At 42.9% G+C, this 20,990-nt stretch overlaps 1 protein-coding gene across 2 annotated transcripts; it reads right to left on the bottom strand.

The window, feature by feature from the left end:
* Positions 1 to 4,776: 4,776 nt before the first annotated feature.
* On the bottom strand, positions 4,777 to 20,464 carry LOC117957813 (polycomb protein suz12-B-like). Of its 2 annotated transcripts, XM_034893856.1 has the most exons (16): positions 19,705 to 20,464; positions 18,482 to 18,528; positions 18,271 to 18,335; positions 14,815 to 14,883; positions 14,135 to 14,184; positions 13,937 to 14,022; positions 13,561 to 13,807; positions 12,566 to 12,668; positions 12,350 to 12,455; positions 11,153 to 11,327; positions 10,945 to 11,033; positions 10,101 to 10,244; positions 9,635 to 9,792; positions 9,301 to 9,493; positions 8,020 to 8,099; positions 4,777 to 7,509 (listed from the first exon to the last, which is right to left on the bottom strand). In XM_034893856.1, exons 1-16 carry the CDS (start codon positions 19,889 to 19,891, stop codon positions 7,059 to 7,061), a joined length of 2,250 nt encoding a protein of 749 aa, XP_034749747.1. In that variant the 5' UTR covers positions 19,892 to 20,464; the 3' UTR covers positions 4,777 to 7,058. The 2 variants fall into 2 exon arrangements, with proteins under 2 accessions (XP_034749747.1, XP_034749749.1); XM_034893858.1 differs by lacking the exon at positions 14,815 to 14,883.
* Between the last annotated feature and the right edge of the window lie 526 nt (positions 20,465 to 20,990).

Raw genomic sequence — 20,990 nt, 5'->3', positions numbered from 1 at the left:
TTAGTGCATGCCAAGGTTTATTACTGTCTGTGTCGGTTCTAGTTGGTGAAGCTAAAACGTTATCGCCATCTGTTTCCCTCCAGAGAACTGCAGCTTAGGATCCTGTTCAACAATGAAGTCTCATGATAAGGAATAGTTTGACATTTTGGGATGTCATGCACCCAGGTGCTAGTCTATATCCACCCAAGTTTCATTTCCGGGATTGTTTAGGTGCTGCCGGCGTATGGCCCTCAACTCCGGTGGATTTCTGAGGACTAGGGTTAGCTGCTCCTCAGATCTCTGCAGGGTAAATCCAGACAGCTAGCTAGACTATCTGTCCAATCTGAGTTCTCTGTTGTACGACTAAAACTATTTTTGCATGTACACATGTTCCACCCAAACAAGTTCCTTCCTGAGGCTATTTTGCAGAGTCGCCGTTTCTCTGCACAGTGCTTAGCGCCGCCCAAGACGGTTGTGATTGGTTTAAAGAAATATCAATAAACCAGAGCACATTTTTCTCCCATTCCACAATGCTGTGTGGACTAGCCGGACCCTCCTCCACAGCACTGTGGAAGAAGGTCTGGCAACTTGTGAGTGGTCGCGAACACATCACAGCACGTTAATGACAAATTGTTTCCTTCATTACTCCGTCTACGTTTGTGAGATATATTCACGGGTTTTCTCTGCTCAAATCTTTACCGGTCCAATCAGCGAACAGAGGGGGTAGCTGAAAACAACAACGGGATTGATGTTGTACGCTAGTTTGGGTTGTAGCTCCATAATGGCGGCGGAGGAAGATGCGAGCGAAGCTATTCGGTCCGTTGTGGCAACGCTACTGAATATCCAGAAGTTAAAGCCCGAGCAAGAACGATCTTTGCTGAGTTTTGTTGGTAGACATGATGTTGTGGCCTTCCTTCCCGCAGGGTTCCGGAAAAGTTTAGATTTTCAGCTCGCTTAGTTAGTGGTGAAGTAGTTAGCTAGGGCTATCGCTAGCGATGCTAATCCAACGTTAAGACCAAACGTTAGCGATTGGTTATGGCAGATCCAGAGTGGCTCTGGGCACATCCAATAGTTTTAAACTTCAACAGAGTACCCGCCTTCAAACAAGTTAACACTTGAGATGTAGGTCTGGTTGGACCAGGCTAACATTATGACGGGTTCACGGTGGAGAAAGATGTCTGGCTATGCGAGTTTATGAACACACAGTCATGGGAAATCAAATAAGCTTATTGCCCAAAATGTCAAACTGTTCCTTGTGACGACATTGTTAACGTGATTTTCTTTTGGCTCTGGTGGAGTGAAGGCTTTAAGAAAAATAAAAAAAAATAAATGATGCTGCAACGTTACCAGTTATTTGAAAAATCTGTTTCTATCTTTCTTTTGTGAATCCACCTCTGGTCTAATCTTCATGTCTTTATGACGTCAACAGTGTTTCTGGTTCAGTTTTTACAAAGTGTGGATAAAAGCAGCGACATCAAGAAAGCAACGCTAAAGAAAAGGTCTAGGACTCCTTCTGTCTTTCCGTGGTGTTTTTTTCTTTGTGCAAATTTCCAAATGTGTCTAATTACAAGTGGATGTTTGTGGTTGACTGTGAACCCAACAGCACCTCTTCTTCAGCTCTAACAGACCGACGCTGCAGTGATGTTGGCTGTTTTTGGGCTGATCTGATGTCAGTGTTTTTGTCTTTTTGGAGAACCCTGAGTGGGTCCAGTTGATGGTACAGATTTCCTCAAACCATTGAACCCTGCAGTGGACATAAGAAAACGGTGTCTTCTTCCTGTTTGACGGGAAAAACAGGGACATCTGCTGCACAAACCTCTGCATTGCATTTGTTCCCAGTGCTGTCATCTTTGGTATTTTGTTCAATAAAAGGTCAAATCATGTTAACTGAAGCCTATTTGTGCAGAGTTTTTGACAATATCAATTATTTTCTACATGCAGCTCTCGGTTAAAGTATTCTGTATCTATAAACTGCAGTGATGGGAGACATGTTCAGATTCTTTAGTTCAGTGAAAGTACTCCAAAAAGACCGCCCGGATAGCTCAGTTGGTGGAGCAGGCGCACATATATGGAGGTTTACTCCTCAAAGCAGCGGGCTGGGGGTTCGACTCTGACCTCCAGCCCTTTGTTGCACGTCATCCCCCCCCCCCCCTTCATGTCTTCACCTGTCATGTCAATAAAGACATAAAAATGCCAAATTAATACTCTTAAGAAATGTACTCCAAAAATACTCCACTACAAGTAAAACCTAATGTGCAGTAAAATGTTTTCCTATTATATCTAATGTTTCTGGGTTAATATTACTGCTATATTAAGGTGCATGTTGCATTTTACTGCTATAGAAGTTTAAGGTGCTAGTTGGAACTCCTTTGTTTACTGTTGGCTGGTTTAATCTACAGCAATGCATCATATTCTATAAGATCATTACGTTTCTAGCATTTCTGTCCTGTGAGAACCATGTATCGAGAAAGTTTTTAAAATGTTTTATGGTGTCAGAAAAGCAGCCCTGTTTTCAGCTTTGTGACAATGTGTTTTCAACCGGATCCAAATTTGATTTAGCTGAAGAAGTAGAACTTTCGCAACACTTGAAAAACCTCATCCGTCTGCGCAGCCGTTCTACTCGCATCAAAACTTGCTGTGACATTTCATCACCTGTTGTGTTGTCTTAACGTGGTGAAACTTCATATGTAGGATGTAACAGTATGAACATAATAACCTCACTGTTATTCAAAATGATCACTGTTTTAGGTATTACCGTGGTATTTTTTAAAAGTTTGTTCAATGTCTTTAGAAGCAACTTTTTTTTGGCTGCTAACTGTCCTTCAGCATTTTTATAATAACCAAAATATGCCCAACCTTCAGACTTAGTCCTCTTAGAATCTGGAGTAAGAACACTATCAAAAGGGTTGATAAATGTCCTGAGCGCTGTCATCTCCTCCTTTGGCTGTGATTCCAACTTCAAGAAACACATGTTGCAGGCTATGCAGTGCGCCTGCGCGGCAACTTCAGCCGGCTCGGATGAGCCTGGGAAGGATTAAATAGGGGAGACCCAGACCGGGGATGGTTGTAACATAGGGTGATCATATTTGGATTTCCAAAAAAGAAAAAAGAGGACACTGCAGCTTCAACTAAATATCTCTTAAAACCTTTTCAATGTAGTAACGCAAGGTGTCCATATTAGCTTTGAGATCTCCAGCACCTTATTAGACAATGACACATATATATGTGCTAGCTTTGCACACGGTCCACCGGGACGGTACATGGAAAGTTTTTTTATGCAGTTCAACTGTGAAGCTGCACTTACGCTTCAGCATTTTGTGTTCAATGCTGCTCGGCAGTCTGATCTGCTCCCTGTATGATCTACTTTGTTGCGTGACGTAATTCCCGAGAGGTTGCCCTGTGGCCGGCTCTGCAACAAATACAGGGATTAGATCAGACAGGGAGCACATACAGGGATTAGATCAAACAGGGAGCACATACAGGGAGCAGATCAGACAGGGTGCACATACAGGGAGCAGATCAGACAGGGAGCACATACAGGGATTAGATCAGACAGGGAGCACATACAGGGATTAGATCAGACAGGGTGCACATACAGGGAGCAGATCAGACAGGGAGCACATGCAGGGAGCAGATCAGACAGGGAGCATATACAGGGAGCAGATCTGACAGGGTGCACATACAGGGAGCAGATTAGACAGGGAGCACATGCAGGGAGCAGATCAGACGGGGAGCACATGCAGGGAGCAGATCAGACGGGGAGCACATGCAGGGAGCAGATCAGACGGGGAGCACATACAGGGAGCAGATCAGACGGGGAGCACATACAGGGAGCAGATCAGACGGGGAGCACATACAGGGAGCAGATCAGACGGGGAGCACATACAGGGAGCAGATCAGACAGGGAGCACATACAGGGAGCAGATCAGACAGGGATCTGTTGCTGTGTAACCACTCTCTCTGATTTTGCATGTGAAGAAGTGGGCAGATTTTACAGCCAAAACAACTTTCAGGTAAAAAAAGTTGTTTTTGGGACCATGTCTACAGTTTGATTAGTTCTGATACTGTTGAAGTTTGAATTAGGTAACATATCAGTTAAGAGAGTATGTGCATATGTAAAATGTGAGTCATTTCATCTTTGCTCATTTTAAACCACCATGATGATAGAACTAGCTAAACTAATTGTCAAACGTCGGTACTTCTGACCTACCGAAGGTTTCCTTTTTAATGTGTAACATTCATAGGCTTTATCAGAATATTTTTTTTAAGAAAATTCATAGGTTAGGATCCATACCATACTGACATTGTTCTTCATTTCACAATCAGTGAAGAGTTCTTTTTGTTCTTAGTGAAGCCCAGGAAGATGTTTTAGTGTTGGCACATGCACAATCAACTTATCTAGATGCATATTTTGTGGTGTAGTCGGTTTTTAGTTCTTCAATCTTACTGTTACAGTTTACCCAGGTGGTGTTACAACATACCCTGGCAGTGGGGTAGGTTGTAACAATGGCACTCCTTGCATTTGACATCAAATAATGAATTCTGTGATATAGTCGAAGTTAAAAACAGCTTTTTTGTAGTAAATGAGGTTACTTTGTGTCAAAATTGGAGTGCCCTACCACAAACATTCTGCTAGTTATGCTAGCTGAGTAACATCCCCGGTTTCCACACCGTGGTAATCCACCGTGATCATGATATTTTAAATAAAACGGTATTTATCATCAACATTGTGATTGTGGTTTACCGTCACACCGATCATCGGCACCAAGCCTACTCATATCGAGGAAAGAAATGGTCTATAATTGTACAAAATTGTTCTTTTAATAGAAAACCATTCTGACTCAACTTAAAAGTTCACAACGTCAAGCTGGTTTTTACATAGTTGTTGAAAAGTCTTGTTTTCTTGACATGGCTCCACTCATCTTGTGCAAAATGCTGCTGGTCTCACGTGAATGAACAACGTAAAGAAAACCTCTACAGGGGGCTTATGCAAGAATAAAAAGTGCTCCGTCACTCAGAACTATCACATGTGATCCAGATGGCTCTGAACACCCACTGCAAACCAGATATCTTTTAAAAGATCAGGGTCACAATACGAGAAGGTACAAATACACATCCTACTACCCCCGATGAAACCTCAATGTCTCTGCATCAGTTCCTGTATCGGAGCATCACTGCCAGTTCTGTATGAGCGGGAAACTGAAAGCAGCATCTGGACATTAGGATTCTGTCTCACTGTAACGTTGAGATTGTTTTAAAGGCAGTGAAAATCAGGTCAGAGGCTTTGCAGAAATCTTTTATTCTATATTTTTTCCCTTTCCTTTTTTTCAAAAAGCAAGGAAATGTTCACAGGAGACAAGAAACAAGAGCGGAGATATGTGCAGGAAATCCATCCCCTTTGGTGTGTCAAAAAAAAAAAAAAAAACGACAAACCTGCTGGGTGGCGTTCAGGCTTCCAAACACATCCCAGAGCTAATTTATTACAGTTTCACAGAGTCTTGTACATTACGGCAGGAGGAAAAATAAACCACACACCAGCTGAGAAATGACAGAAAAAAATAACGGCCAACTTGTTCAGCTTCAGCTCCGGGTGATGGCTTCAGCTACGTGCTGTTCCAGGCTCTTCCTCCTCTGGAGGTGATGGTTTGGTAATCACCATTCTGTCAATTAATAACTTAAGATGGTAATTTGAGGGGAAACGTAGACCTGCAGTTCCCGGAGCCCTTGTGTGTGAACAGTCAAAAAAACTTTAAACCAGCGACTTCTCATTCAAGAAACTGGAACCAGCATCTGGATTCAACGTCCAAAAGTCTCATCAGCAACTGTTTAGACAATTCATTCTCTGTCCATTGACTAATCCAAAATTGGGAGGTCTTAACCTGCATCTTCTTCCCAAATTAGACGATCTGCACATAAAGGACCACCCATCGCCGACCCAGCAACAGTTTGCCTTGAATTATGGATTTGTAAAGGGAGGCGGACCATGAAGTGGGACACGGTTTAGTGTCTGTCTGTTTTCAGCAGGGCCGAGCTGCATGAGGAGGAGCACTGGAGGAAAACAAGTCCGTTCGGGGGAAATATATCAACGGCATATATTTAGCAAGAATGCATCTTGCTGTTTGTGAGTGCTGGCAGTGGAGGTCGCTGTAAGAAAGCACCCGAGACCACGGAGAGTTTCAGAGGAATACAAAGATCTAGCACCAGTAGTAGAAACTGCACACTGCGAGTACGCAACTGATCCAGGACTCTGATCCCCGGCTGTCGGAGCGGGTTTGTATTCCACCCGAGAACAGAAGAAAAATATATATATAATAAATATCAATATATACTGTACTGATGGAGAATATATGGCGATCAGATGGAGAAGGCCAGAGATGTGGAGATGGAGACATTATGAGACATCTGGACATTTGATCAGAAACCCCGAGACCTTATTAGAGACCTGAAGACCTAATAAGAAGCCAGATTAGACAGCCGGAGAACTGACAGGAGTCCTGGACACTTTGAGACACCCAGAGACCTGACTAGACACCAAGAGACTTGATCACTTATGTGCATATGAACACATTCCGTAGAAAAAAAAGAAGAAAAAAACTTTGGTGGAGCCGAGTGTGGCAGAAAGGTCACTGATTGGTGTTTCACACCGAGGGGGGGGGGGGGGGGGGAAGACCCCTTTGAATTGTGTTTACCAACGACGGAGCAAGCACAGAAATGAATGGAAAACCGTTGAAACGAACCCACACCGAAGGCTGAGTTGGTTCTGTGCTTGCTCCACGGGATGGAGAGGAGAGGAGAGGATGTACGGGCTGACGGAGCGGTCACATCTACTGCATCTGTCCGGACACAAGGCGTAGAATAAGAAAAATAACGAAGATTCTGAGCTTCAACTTTCCCCAAGTCATGAAATGATAAACTCCCCTGAAGCATCTCGTCGATGTAAACTCCATCTTGTGTGCCCTATAAAACGGAATCCCTGCAGTAACCTGTGTGTGTGTTTTAACACCTGTTTGTCTATCGCCTGTTTTCTAGATTTGTTGTCCTGTTTGTGGGGGGGTCTTTGCTGTAATAGAAGTTTAAATTCAGTTTAAAACCGATCCAGAGCCGGAGACAGTCCCGGCGCTGGGCTTTATTGCCTCGGCCCCTGCACCCGCCTCCTCCTCCTCCTCCTCCTGCTGCTGGCTTCCTTTCTCCGCGCAGCCGCTGGCAGCCCCGTCCTCGCAGGGCGTGTACTCGGACGGGTCGAGATCGGGATCTGGGTCCAGCTCCGGCTGGGACTCCACGGCCGTCTCCCAGTCCTCCTCCTCTTCCTCCTCCTCCTCTACCTCTTTGTCCCTGTGAGCGCCCTGGCTCTGCAGGAGGCGGAGGCGGGCCATGGCCTGGTCGATGGTCTGCGTGCTCACCAGGTTGAAGTCGTGCATGCTGATCAGGTGCAGCAGGAAGTTGCGACCGAGGTCGTTCTTGACGATGTGGACGCCGTGGTGATCGGCAAACAGCAGGCAGGACTCGTTCATCTGGTTGTCCGCTATGAAACTATAAGGGGGGCAGAAGAGTTAAAGGGTATAGTAAGTGACGTTAAACCAACACACTTTGCGTCAAATTCCATCACATAAGCTCTTTATTTTCTGTGTACGTTCTAAAAAAAAAAACAATCCAGTATTAATACACCGCCCTGGCTGCATCTGAATGGGCCGGTCGAGGACAGGCGGTTGTATATTATTTAAAAGAAATTAGGCCAGGTTTAAATAAGCCATGGATGGCCTGAGGCAGACACATTTGATCAGCTGGAGCTAATTAACGCTAATTCCCAAACTGCTGAAATGTGCTTCCTGCAGCTGGTGTCTGTGTTCAGACAAAGATCAGGTTCCTTGCGAATCCAGACCTTCTCTATTTGGGGTCAGAAGCTGGTAAACAACAGCTGTTAACTCACTGTGTCCGGATATTTTTCCTCAGCACACAGTCTGCTCTGTGTCTCACAGGGAAAATCTAAAAAGGGTCTGATGAGTGGATCCGACACGGGACTGCGGATCGCTTCATACGCACCCGTGCTTCATGACGTGGAGGTTCCACAGCTTCATGATCTCCTTCTCCCCCTCGTTGACGTCAGTGAAGTCCTCGATTTGCTGCGGTGAGAGCAGAGCGGTCACACTTCAGACAGGACACACTCAGCTTTCTATAGTGAACTAAGGCGGTTCACAATGCAGTGTTTTCAACATGATGCGCAAAAGGTGTATTCACGTTCTGGCCGAGAGGAAATCTTTTGTATATGCAGACTGCAGGCAAAACTACGGGAACACCTGCACCTCCCAACCCGCAGGAGCTGTTCAATCAGCTACAATCAGACGGGATAAGAGCATTCTGTCCGATAACTCTCACGTTTTGTTTTTAGGGAAGAGGTACACGGTTCCTCTGTGCAAATATAACAGGTATAAGCACTCATTTGTTCCTCTCGCAGTCAAGCTCACTACTGAGCAGCGATGAACGTATGACTATGAATTCTATAATGTTTATCTGTGACTGAATGTATACATCAGTATGAATGGAAGAATGAATGGACATTTCTTTAAACTAAATGTCTGTATATTTATGAATGGATAAATGAAAGTGTTATGTTTTTTTTACTAAGACTGAACGCATGGATGCGTATGGCAGTAGGATAGATGGTTGTAAGGCATGCATGGGTGAACAGAAGAATGTAGGAAGGATGCTTTTATCTTATTTTAGTCTAGAAAATGGTAATATTTATGCAGGAATGCCTTAGGATTATCTAGGTATTTGTCTTTTAAAAACACTTCTTTAGAGACAAAGACATTCGCAGCTTTAGAATGCCCAACAATGGCAACATTAGTTTATTATTACACATTAGCTCATGTGTAAAACCAGTGGAATGCTCCTTTAGCTGTAAACTAGTTAAGTAGCCGATTCTTTTAGTGGATTGTTCAGGTGCCGCGATGTCCGTTCCCTTCCTCTTTCTTTGTGTTGGCGTTCTAACCTCCGGTGGATTTCGGAGGACTAGGGTTAGCTGCTCCTCAGATCTCTGCAGGGTAAATCCAGACAGCTGGCTAGCCTATTTGTCCAATCAGAGTTTTCTAAAACTACTTTTAAATGTACATATGTTCGAACCAAACAAGTTTTGTCCCGAGGCTATTTTGCAGCGGCACCGTGGCTCTGTCCACCCCAGAAAATTTGCATTAGTTTAAAGAAATGCCAATAAACCAGAGCACGTTTTTCTCCTATCCCGGAATGCTGTGTGGACTAGCCAGTCCCTCCTCCGCAGCGCTGGGGAGGAAGGTCCTGGCAATGCGAGATCAGCTGTAAACCAACCTTGGCAGTCTTCTCTTTGAGCCAGTCGGGGTCCCTCTCGTCCTCGCTGTCCACCTCCATCTCCTGAGGCCGCAGCGGCACGCAGCTGTCGCTGTGGAAGTACAGGCGGTTGTGTCCGCTGATGATGGGCGGCTCCTGGTCCCCGTCCTCTGGCTCCAGGAACTCAGACAGGCTCGGCTTTGACCTCTTGGGTCTGGATAGAAAATTTGAGTTAAAAAAAAAAAAAAGAAGAAAAAAGAGATATCCATACATATATACACACACACAGTATTCACACTATCCTCAGTTTAAAAGGCTGTAGAGAAGCTAAATAATAAAAAAGGGAATAAATTACCTGCAGACGACAATGTGGGTGACCGAGGTCCTCTTGACCGGGCCGTTCCTGCTGAAGGCGAAGCCCGGCTGGCTGTGGATGTCCTGAGGGTTTCCTGCATACGAGCCATCATAACACTCGTTGATGGAGACCTCGATCTTCGCCCCTTTAGGATGGTGCTGCCGGAGATCAGGAGAGGGAGGCGTGAGTAAAACGGACAGCAACAACATTTTGACGACGATGACGGCTCAAGTCCCTCAGGAGTTCTGGTAACAATCTCTTAAATTCACATCTTAAAAAGTTTTCATCTATGAGTCTAACATTTTTCTAGTTCCTATGCTTTAGCCACTATGTCTCTAATCCTATCTTATCGTGGTGGAATTTTTTTTTTTTACTTTAAAATAAACTTTACTTGAACATTTTTATCTCGATTATACCCATATTTTTGAACGTTTTACTTCTTTGAAACCATGTGAGTCTGTCTCACCGCGTAGTTGAAGATGAAGCGGGAGTGAGAGAGTTTGAGGTGTTTGATCAGACTGTAGAGCTTCCTGCAGTTGAGGGTACACCAGGGACAGTGGAGGTCGTCTCTGGCCTCCGTCTGCTGCCGCGTGTTGTTGTTGTACTGGAACTGGACAGAGAAACAGCGAGTGAGCATGACAGAGGCAAAAACATGAAGGGATCGTCGGTGGGGCTTTAGGTCCATCTTCTATCTACAGGCCTCAGTCTGCGTCAGACTAACTGCTGCACGCGTCTCTCTCATGGTTTAATATACGGATGTAGTCTCCGGGACGGCACCAATTGGTTTCTGAAGAGCCAGAAGGAAGCTCCGAGTGGATGTCGGCCTATCCAAAATGGGCAAAGAGGTGGAGCTAGGATGGAGCTGAGGCCGAATGAAGCTCGCCGTCAGTGTTTGCCTCTTGTGACAACAGGATCGTCGAGATTGAATGCAACATTATGAATGCAATCAAAGGATTTTCTAAAAAGTGCATTGTTGACCCCATATTTGAAGAATTTTTCTGTCTCACACCCTTGTATGTGGTCAGGATACGACGTTCAGGGTAGCTTATTTCGAGCGTAACGGGACCTTTTAACTTTCAGAATCCTACAACATCAACATGATTCAGGCCTTGTGACATAACGCTGTAGCCTGATGGGATTGGAAGGAAACTCCTGACAAAAAGTCCATGAGTGGCTAAATAATTAGATGTACATCATGAAATTGTTGGTACAGATGATCAATTAGCCTGAATGTTCATGACGCCTTCAAACCTAATTTGTGGTGAACTGCAGTTGATGTACAGATTGTGGCAGGTGAAGGCGAGACGGACCTGGTAGAAGATGCGTAGCTTCTGCCGGGGCTCAGCTGAGATCAGTTCTCTTCTGGTTTGCACGTCGGCATTTACGGATTCTTTGACAGCTGCAGCACGGATGAGAAATACACCTTTACTGGTTTTCAATAAAGCAAATTAACAGTTGCAGCACTGACAGATTGCTTGCTATAAAATCTAAGTGTCTGTGTTGCGGTTTCACACTCACCCAGAGTGTGTGTGGCTCTCAGGGAGCCGGGCCGGGGCTCCTGGTTGGTCTCAGAGTTGCGGGTGGCCAGAGGTTTAGCCACGGGTGCAGTGGAGAGGTCGGAGTCGCCGCTGGTCCAGCGCAGGGTGAACTGCAGGGTGGGACCCTGAGAGAAACTCTCAAACGGAGGCAAACGCTACAAAAAGAGAGCAGATCTTTGAAACACGCTAGCTTAAAGATCACTTATTCTTTACATGACCATTAAGCAGACTGGCACAGATATGAAACAAATAGTTTTACAGTCTTTGTTAATGGATTGCTGTTTTTTTTTGTTTTTTTTGTCCCATGAATCCACAACGGTCAACTGACAGTGAGCTGACACCAGATGGGGGTGAGTAATGTTCTCGCCATGGCATTCAGACCGTAATAATAACATAACTACAGTGGCTTGAAGAAGTTTACACACCCATGCTAAAGTTAATTAAAAAGAGGAATACAAACAAAATCTTTAGAAATTGATTTTAATGCCTTAGTTCAAAACGTTTGGGGAAATCCAACCTTTAAGGACACTAATTTTATTTAAGAACGAATAATGTATTGTAAATAAATAAATGTTCTTCCTTAAGATACAGGGGACATAAGTATACACACCCCTATGTGAAATTCCCACAGAGGCAGGCGCGCGCACACACACACACACACACGTTAGTTAGTTAGTTATGCTTTGAGAGATGATCTTATGAACAGTTCCCCATGCCTATCTACAGGTATGGTGCAGGGTATGTGATGATAGGGGGGTTATTTTAAGTCCAATTTCTTTTATTCCTCTTTTTAAATCAAAGTTAGCATGGGTGTTAGTCAAGCCACTGTGTATTACTGTGTGTCCTATCTAATACAAACATCTGTGTGTTATTACATAATTTAATTTGAAATACAATTGATTGGTTCACTGTGACTCAGATCATTTACTTAAGATGTCGACAGGACAGGACAGCTGACTAAATGAAAGGGGACAGAGGGGGGGAAAGCCATGCACCAAAGGGCCGCAGGGCGGAGTCAAACCCAGGCCCGCTGCGTTGAGGAGTAATCCTCTATATATGGGCGCCCCACTCGCCCAACTGAGCTGTCCGGGCTGCCAAGAAGTGAGGATTTGACTACCTGCATGACATTTATACTCTGTGTGGAAATACCTTTGCCAAGTCTCTCTCTAACACACACCTTGCCGTCCAGGATGGTCTCCCAGGTTGCCCTCTTCTTAGTCACGGGACACTCCTCCATCTCTTGCATAGACACCTCATACTCCCCATCAAGCAACTGCAGACGCCTGCGCACAACAACATTTTGTTTAGAACAAACACTTTCCTGTGTGTCAGAAAGGTGACTGAGTTTGTGTGTGTGTGTGTGTGTGTGTGTGTGTGTGTGTGTGTGAGCTACCTGTTTTTATCAAAGACAGTCATCTGAGCAACAAATGTGGTTTCTCCCTCCTCCCTGAGACAGGAGCTCCTCCTCTTCCTGTTTACCACTTCCTCTGTAAATTCTGAGACAGACACATGAAGACATGTAGCACTCCTCTACCACACGAGATTAAAAAGAAAAAAAAGAAGACATGTTTTGGCATCCATTTCTATCAGTTATGATAACCCTGTACTCACCAAGTTAATTGCTGGCTTACCGCTTAAAATATTGATGACATTTTAACTAGGAGATTCTCCTGACAGTCGCCACACTGTTGGTCTTTTTGGACTATGAAAACAAACAGTCCACTCAGGGTCGGAGAATGGCTTTAGAGAATGATATTTCGAGTCTTTGAGTACAGCCGCCACGCAGCAGACAAGCATTAAGAGCCAAAAGCTTTCCCCTCAATCGTTACGGAGTTTATGTCAAATGGATACATCTAATCACAAATCCTTGAACGAGATAAAGTGGAGAAATTTAAGGAAGGGATCTCTCTTCCAGGGTGGACGGTCATGCAACAGATGTTGGATCTAGAGTAGACACAGCAGTCTACTTACCTTACCTGAATGTATTGTACATTAGTCTGCAATAAAATGTTGGAATCAAACGTGTTAATTTGCCAGCTGGAAACAGAATGAAACCCAAAGTTGGAGCCGGAAGTCGGCCTGTAAACTATGATGGATGTCTGGGTAATCATTTTGACCGTTGACCTTTTTGTTTTCTCATCCAGATAAATGGGAGGTTGGTTTAAATTCCATCAGAAGTGATGTCACTACGTTCCCCAAACTAACTAACAGGGTGAGTACATTTTGTCATTACTGATCGGAAAGGATGGCCAAAACTACAAAAACAAGTGAGTCAGTGAGTGAGTCATGCTAAAATAAACCAGAGGAATCCTTTATATATGAATTAAAAAAATAAAAAAATAAACACCTGACCATTAATGTATGAATGAATAAATAGTCTCTGCTCACCTCTGCTGTTGTGATACTCTCCGTTGGCCAGGCCGTTGGCCTGAGTCCGGGGGTATCCGGGCCTCGACACTCTGAAGAGCAGCGAGTAGGACTTGACCATGTGAGAGTTGCTGGGTTCAAACTCGCTGCTGGGAACCAGCAGTGAGGGGAAGGAGCCCGGCTTGGCCGAGACTCCGGCGCTGGTGTCGGGGTTCAGAGGAACCTGCTTCTTCCCTGTGGGGACCTGCTTCACTGGACAGCTCACATCCTGGACACAGAGGCAGGAAAAGACTTTTCACATGCATTCCATTAACACTTGGATTTTAATCGGCGGCGGGGGGGGGGGGGGGAAACATTGGCAGCATTGAGATCCTTATCCTATTATCATCACACACACCTTCCTCTTCTTGTGACAGACTTTGACCAGCAGCACCTCCAGAGATACAGAGTTCTGCTCATTCTCACTGTCCTGAGATGGCTTTCCTGAGGACACAAACACTTCCTTTAGTTACACTGAATCAGAGGAAGGACTAGATCCAATAAATAAATAAATAAACAAACGGCAAATGACGACAGCTGAGAAGGACAAACTTACCAGCTTTATGAAAGAAGCCAGTAAATGTGAGCTGCAAATTAGAGGCCAAGCTTCGGAGACAAAAAAAAACAAAGAATTTTCTTACAGGTGATGTTTAAAGAGACAAATAAACTGGATTGACAAAAAGCTGTGACACTGTTCTCCCAAAAAACAGTTGGCAAACTTTTCAAAGTAAAGGCGAGGACTGGCCATCCCCCTTTCTGGCCATCCTGGCCATTCAATGATATGTCTCCAGGATGTGCAATCCCGTGGTTAGAATGTCTTAAAGCAGGGCTGGTCTTGTCAGGATGTTGCATTAGGCAGGAATTTGGGACATTGTAGTGAAACCGTGTGTGCTTGTGCGGTTTGTAAAACCAAGCAATGCGTAGAATATAAGCATGTATAGTAAAACAAGGTGACTGATAGCGGCACGTCCCTGCTGATACGAGTTATCCTAACTATACCTCTGTCCTAATAGTCGTTTTCATGAGTAGAATCTAGCTGTCATTCAAGTGAATGCACAAGTTTACAAATTTCCTGGTCAACGGGAAGACAACACAAGGGTTAACATCGCTTGTTGTGTTAGATCATGGCAGGAATCCTTTAGAAACCAACGAGGAAGACTCTGAAAGCCTTTTGTAAATAAATACCAACAACAGCGCAGACAAACGTCAAGCATTCAGTCTCTGTGGAGCGTTTACCTGTGAGTCTCCTGTTCGCCTCGCATCTTCTCCACTTTGAACAACAGATTGTCAACCTTGGAGCTTTTCCTGTGCAGAGAAAACAGCAGAGGTCAGCAACAGCAACACACGCACACACACACACACACAACACTGGCCTACAGGCAGACCGCATCACTACACAGGCGATATGAAATAAATTAGTCAACCGCATGATAAGTGAAAATGAGCTTGATCTTTTTTTTTTTAATGGAATTTTTTGCGGCTGGAAAATGTTTCCATTATATTTAATGTTTTTGGTTTAGTGGATATTTAAAATGTCTTCCAGTTCCCGTGTTAAACAAACATTCTTTAGAAATAAAAGATTGATCTTCGTAAAGGTGTACCTGCGTTATCATGCCATTATAATTATATTAGTTGTAAAGGGTATCAGAACAACATGATTATCGAAAATACAGGCGAAGACTTTCTGTCCAGGTTTAATGAGATAACGTTATGCTGTATAGCTTGAAATTTGTAGAATTCTGTTTTAATAAACTGCAAACATAAACAAATCCTTAAAAAAGTGAAAGGCCATCAGACATGACAGTCACCTGTAAAACATACCAGGCGGTCTGTAAAGGTTGACACGTTGTGCGGCATTTACAGTATTTTACGGACACAGCCATAGACTTAAAGTGCTGCTCATGACTATAAAAAACCCTGCTTAAGTTGAATAAAAAAATTTAAAAACATCTTTTGTAAATTGAGCTTAATGCTTTAACAAATCCTATCTTTAAGGACAGCACTTTTCTTTAAAAAAAATAAATGTTCTTCTTTAAAATACAGGGGGCATAAGGATACACCCCCCTATGTTAAATATTCCCATAGAGGCAGACAGATGTTTACTATTAAAAGGCCAGTTATTTCATGGATCAGCATACTATGCATCCTGATAAAGTCCCATTGGCCTTTGGAATTAAAATAACCCCCCCACCCATCATCACAAACCCTTCACCATACCTAGAGATTGATATGGGGAACTTTCCATAAGATCATCTGTAAATACAAATCAGACCAGCTATTAGTCTAACTGAAATAACACCATGCCAATCTCCAGGTATGGTGAAGGGTTTGAGATGATGGGGGGGGGGGCTATTTGAATTCCAGCAGGTACGTTTTAATCATCATCAGCTGAGTGAAACCACTGAGGCAAACTTTAATCTTTTTTTTTATTTTACAGCTTTGTGTAAGTGTTGGCAGAGATGATACAGAATATTTTCCATTTGGATTCAACCACAACAACCCCTGTGAGTTATGTGTTATTGTTTTAAGATGCTGTTGGTACAGTAGATGCTGATGAGCGCCATGTGCCATTTTGTGAACTGGAATTTAAATGGAAAGCGTGCCCACCTGGCTCAAATTGGCCATATGTCAGTGGTTATTTCTGAAGCATGCCCATTAGCACACAGAGTTTATGGAGCTGAAATGAATTCCCACTTCCGTGCAACTTCACTGCTACACTGCAGTCTAATGAGCCCGAGTAACTGAAAACACCTGCGAGGCTGTGCAGGGTAGTACAGAATACAAGAAAGCACCTTTACAGCTTTAGGTCGTGTTCCGATTGATATATTTGCACTGCGTTAAAAAGTGCAGGAAAAATAAAATCTGCAGGGTCCGCTTTAACATCCAGCAACACACTGCATCGACCAAATATGTGCACGCTCTCATTCTTAGTGCACTGCTCTGCAACGTGACCGCCATTATTTCACTGTTCTCCAGGAGAAAATGATTGCTACCGGACACGCTGGCTGACGGCTGGCTGCCTTTTACTTTAATTGGCTTAAACATACAGACTTGGGATCCAGCAGTCGGGGGAGGCTATGGGTCCCTTTTGAAAAAAAAAACTCTAAAAAAAGGCAACATAAGAGAGAAACTGCTCAGACATTTTGATTGAGCCAGTATAGTTCACACAGCCTTTTAAAGACACTGACAACTTGTCTGGACACACATTACCAGCTTTGCATGAAATGCTGAACACTAAACCACTTTGATTACTAGTTTGGGATCAAATTATAATAACCTTTTTTTCATTCCCGCTCAGTTAATAACTGTGGAGGGTCCCTGTGTGGAGCTCATTCATCTCAAATCACCAGTAGCGTCTCATGTGGCTGAAGCGTGCAGGAGTGCAGCAGCGGAAAGGGAAACTGAGCCCAGCTGCAGCAGACACGTCGCCTGCTTCACTAACTCCACTTCAAATCAGGAATAACGCGTTCTAACAGCTGCCGCTTTTAGTCCCCGACCAGCTCGCCAAGTACTAAGCAAGAAGTTACTTTTCCTCAAAGGAGGGAAAGTACCCGTCTGATAGTGCATGTCCTAATAAGGACTGCAAAAAAAAAAACTAAGCTATTCTCGCGTTGATTGTAACAGAGAGAGGCAGATAGTGTTTCAAATACATTTATCATGAATGAAATTTGAAAACAGGTGCTGCAGCATGTCTTTTTCCTTTCTTTCTAAGTTAATTTATTTAAAAACTACAACAACAAAAATCGACACTACTAATGGAGAATAAAGAAAGGACAATTGCACACATCTTTAACTTTCAGCTCAGTTTAACAGTGTAAGAATGTCTAGTTTTAGAACAAAATAAACAAAGCATTGCTAAATACCTACAGTACTTATCTTGGCCAGGTCTCTCTTGAAAAAGAGATTTTATATCTCAATGAGGATAACCTGGCTAAATCAAGGTTAAATAAAAAAATAAAAAAGTATGTTAATTGATTGTTTTAACTGCTGGTTAACAACTGTCACCGATTCATTGGCACTGTGTCAATGTACATCAATAAGATACTTTAGTTTTGGCAGCAATTCCATACCAATTCCATTTCAATTAATACATCCAAATAATAACTACCAAGGCTAGACACAGACACAGTCTAGTGGCTCATGAAAAACTAATTATCACCCAATACTCAACTCGCACCTACTTGGTGTTACTAGAATAGCGGCTGATTAAAAAGTGGTTACAGGTTTCATACAATTACGCATCCAAAGAGTTTTAACACATAACCCTTGCATAACCTGCGGTTCAACACTAAATCAATGCGATAACACCAGACAAGTCCGTAATTCCCCCCCCCCCCTGCCTGTATGCAAATCAGCCTAACTGAAACATCTCTCCTATCTGAGCTTTCACTGATCCAGTCAGCCGCCACCTACAGCAGCCAACGTGTCAGTTAACTTTCTCTCAAGATAACACTTGACCTACTTTTTTTTTTTTTTTTTTTTTTTAGAGGCAAACAATTTGACACCAAGTTTCCCGTTCAACATAAAGTTTTTGAAACCTAAAACTGAAAGAAACAAAGCCACAAGGAAAAGAGACAAGATAATCCCAAAACGGCTGATCCGTTAAGCCTGAAGGAAGCTTTCTTTGAACACTCTTCTTAGGAAACGTTGATGTTCTGTATCACAACAACTTGGGAAGTAGTGGATTCTTACCTTTTGACATTATTCCTTGAGTTTCTGTGGGACATGTAGGTGAGTGTCCTGTGCAAGAATATAGGCTGAAATGGGATAAAAAATTAAAAAAGATGTAAAAACATAACATGAAATGCTGCAATTCTACTTCAACCTGCCAAGAGGTAAAGGAACATTTCCTCTTCTCTCAAAAGGCCAAGTTCATTATGTGACTATTTTTTACAATACTCACAGCGATCAAGTTCCTGGTGCGAAGGAACCTGTAGATTTGGGTAGGCTCTGCAAACAAACACATAATGACATCATCAGCACGTGACTGTGTGGGATATTCACTGTTTGTATAAAGATTTGGAATCTTGACAAGTGTCAAGCCAAACAAAAAAAAACACATAAGCTTAGTACACTTAGTGCTGAAACAATCATTCAAGTAAGGAATGAAAATGTTATTAAACGTTATCGTGCAACCCATTTTACCAAGTAAAAATACCAAACATGCCTCTTAAGGAGGACCTGCCTGCTTTTCTCTGCTTCATTTTTTGTTTTGTTTTTACTTTTGAGAGTTTGTCAGACCAAAGAAGATTTCTGAAGACCTGAAGGTAGCCTTGTTTTCATGTTCTTTAGACATTTTCTAAACTGTATAATTGATCATAGATGAATTGGTAGATTAACCAAAAACCATCCCTTGTGGCAGCAATGTTAGGAATACTGAATGAATTGAGTTCCCCTTGATTTAAATATGCAAACCACCTGCAACTGGAACAAGTTGTGACAAAAAGAAAGTATGAACACTGCAACAGTAATTGACAGTGGGGGAATGTAACAAGGTAGGCTACACACACACACACATTTACTCAAGTACTGTACTGTACAAGTGAAAATTCAAGAAACTTTAACTTACTACCATTTCATGCAACTTTATATTTTTACTCCCCGACATTTCAGAGGTAGAAAGTGTACTTTTTTTATAGATTAGATTTTAGATTTTGAATGTTTCTGATTTATAAACTCAAGTCTTTCTGAGCAGTACTATCTGAAATTAGCACAACCTTAAACAACCACAACAGTCAATAAAATGTAACATTCTCATTAATGCAGCAGTAATGGTAATGTTACTGCTGTATTAATGAATCCAAGAATATCATATATAATAGTAAAACACTGACAGGGAACATCTTCCTGCACAATGAATAGTTTTTCTCTCGATAATTTTTAAAGTACATTTCCCTAAGAATACTTTTACATGAGGTTTTGAATTTTTACTCGTAGTAGAGTATTTTCAGTGTGGTATTAGTACATTTACTTCATTCAAGGCTCTAAATACTTCTGCCACCAGTGGTGCCCCCCCCCCCCCCATCTCATCATCCACACGGCCCCCGGTAAAGCTCGCTGTGACCTTACATTTAACTTTAACACTGGTATATTTAAATATTTAAGTAGATCAGAGCAGCTACTCACTCTCGAAGGCCTGCAGGAACAACTCGTGGTCGGCTTGAATGAGTTGCATGTTGGGCTTCTTGGCTACAGCCATCGCGGAGGAGGAGGAGGAGGAGGAGGAGGACTGGTATAACCCGTTGGCTTTTCCTCCAGAACCAAAACCCACCGGGTGGCTTCCACCCGAGGAGCTCTGCTTCTGTGGAGCCATTGTCAAAACAAAACCGCCAGAGAAACTATCCCACCGCCTGATGTGAACTGTTTAAAAAAAAAATAAAAAAAAAAATAAACTCAGGTCCTCTTCCTTTGTCAAAACAAAAGAGCAGCGTTTGCGGAAAGCAACCGCTTAGGCGAAACACTGATGACTCTCCATTTTAAAAGCAGACTATGGAAGTTTCAGTCATTTGTATTTGACACGGGCGAAGTTACAATTTAACCTTGTCGTTTATCTGTCCGTTAAACAGTTTCACAGGTCGGCGGACATGCTTGAAATGCGCGAAACAAGAAATCAGCCTCCAGCGAGCTGACGCCGCGGATGGCTAGCTAACTGGCTAACTTCCCTAGCCAGTTAGCAACAACCTCGGGCTAACTGAATAGCATTGTCTGGCACTCTAATTTCACTAATTGAGAACTCGGAAGCTGCTGCCAAACGACAAGTTATTAAACACAAATATGGCACACGTTTTCAGGAGGTTCGATGCCATAATATCACTAGAACTCGCATTATAACTCGCCTAGCGCCCGGTGGCAAGTTTGGTTAGCGGTATTGGAAAGGAAAGCACCAAGAAATAAATGGAGGTTATTCGGTCACCGTCTTCAAAATAAATCATAATTATAATATAAAATTGTTTAATGCATTTCACTTAGTTTTTGTTGTACCACAAATACCAATACGGGAATCAGAACTACATCTCCATTAAAAAAACGTTATTGGACTAAACCCTTGTTATCTGAAAATGTTATTTTCATCCTGTAAATGCTTTTATTTTGAAGGCAACCTCCATCTGAGTTCCGTTTTCTCAGCTCTTACTTCGCCGATTTTAAAACAAATGGAGGTTGAAGCCATGTTGAAGCCTCCACGGATTGTGTTGAAAGATCCCGCCTTCTTGCAGCTCCACCCAATCATTGTGCTTGTTAGTAAAAGCCCGAGCTCTCATTGGTGGGATACATTGGTCTCATTCTACTGTAGGCAGATGCACATTTGCCGCCTGCAGACACAAACCAATATTAAAAATAAATAAATATACCTCGCTGACTCAAGTAAAGTCCTAATTCAGTGTGGGACAAAAAGTTTTAAATAACAGAAAGAT

This window comes from Etheostoma cragini, chromosome 15, assembly GCF_013103735.1.
Source record: "Etheostoma cragini isolate CJK2018 chromosome 15, CSU_Ecrag_1.0, whole genome shotgun sequence".
Classification (NCBI taxonomy): domain Eukaryota; kingdom Metazoa; phylum Chordata; class Actinopteri; order Perciformes; family Percidae; genus Etheostoma; species Etheostoma cragini.
This window is presented reverse-complemented; position numbering and strand designations above follow the sequence as displayed.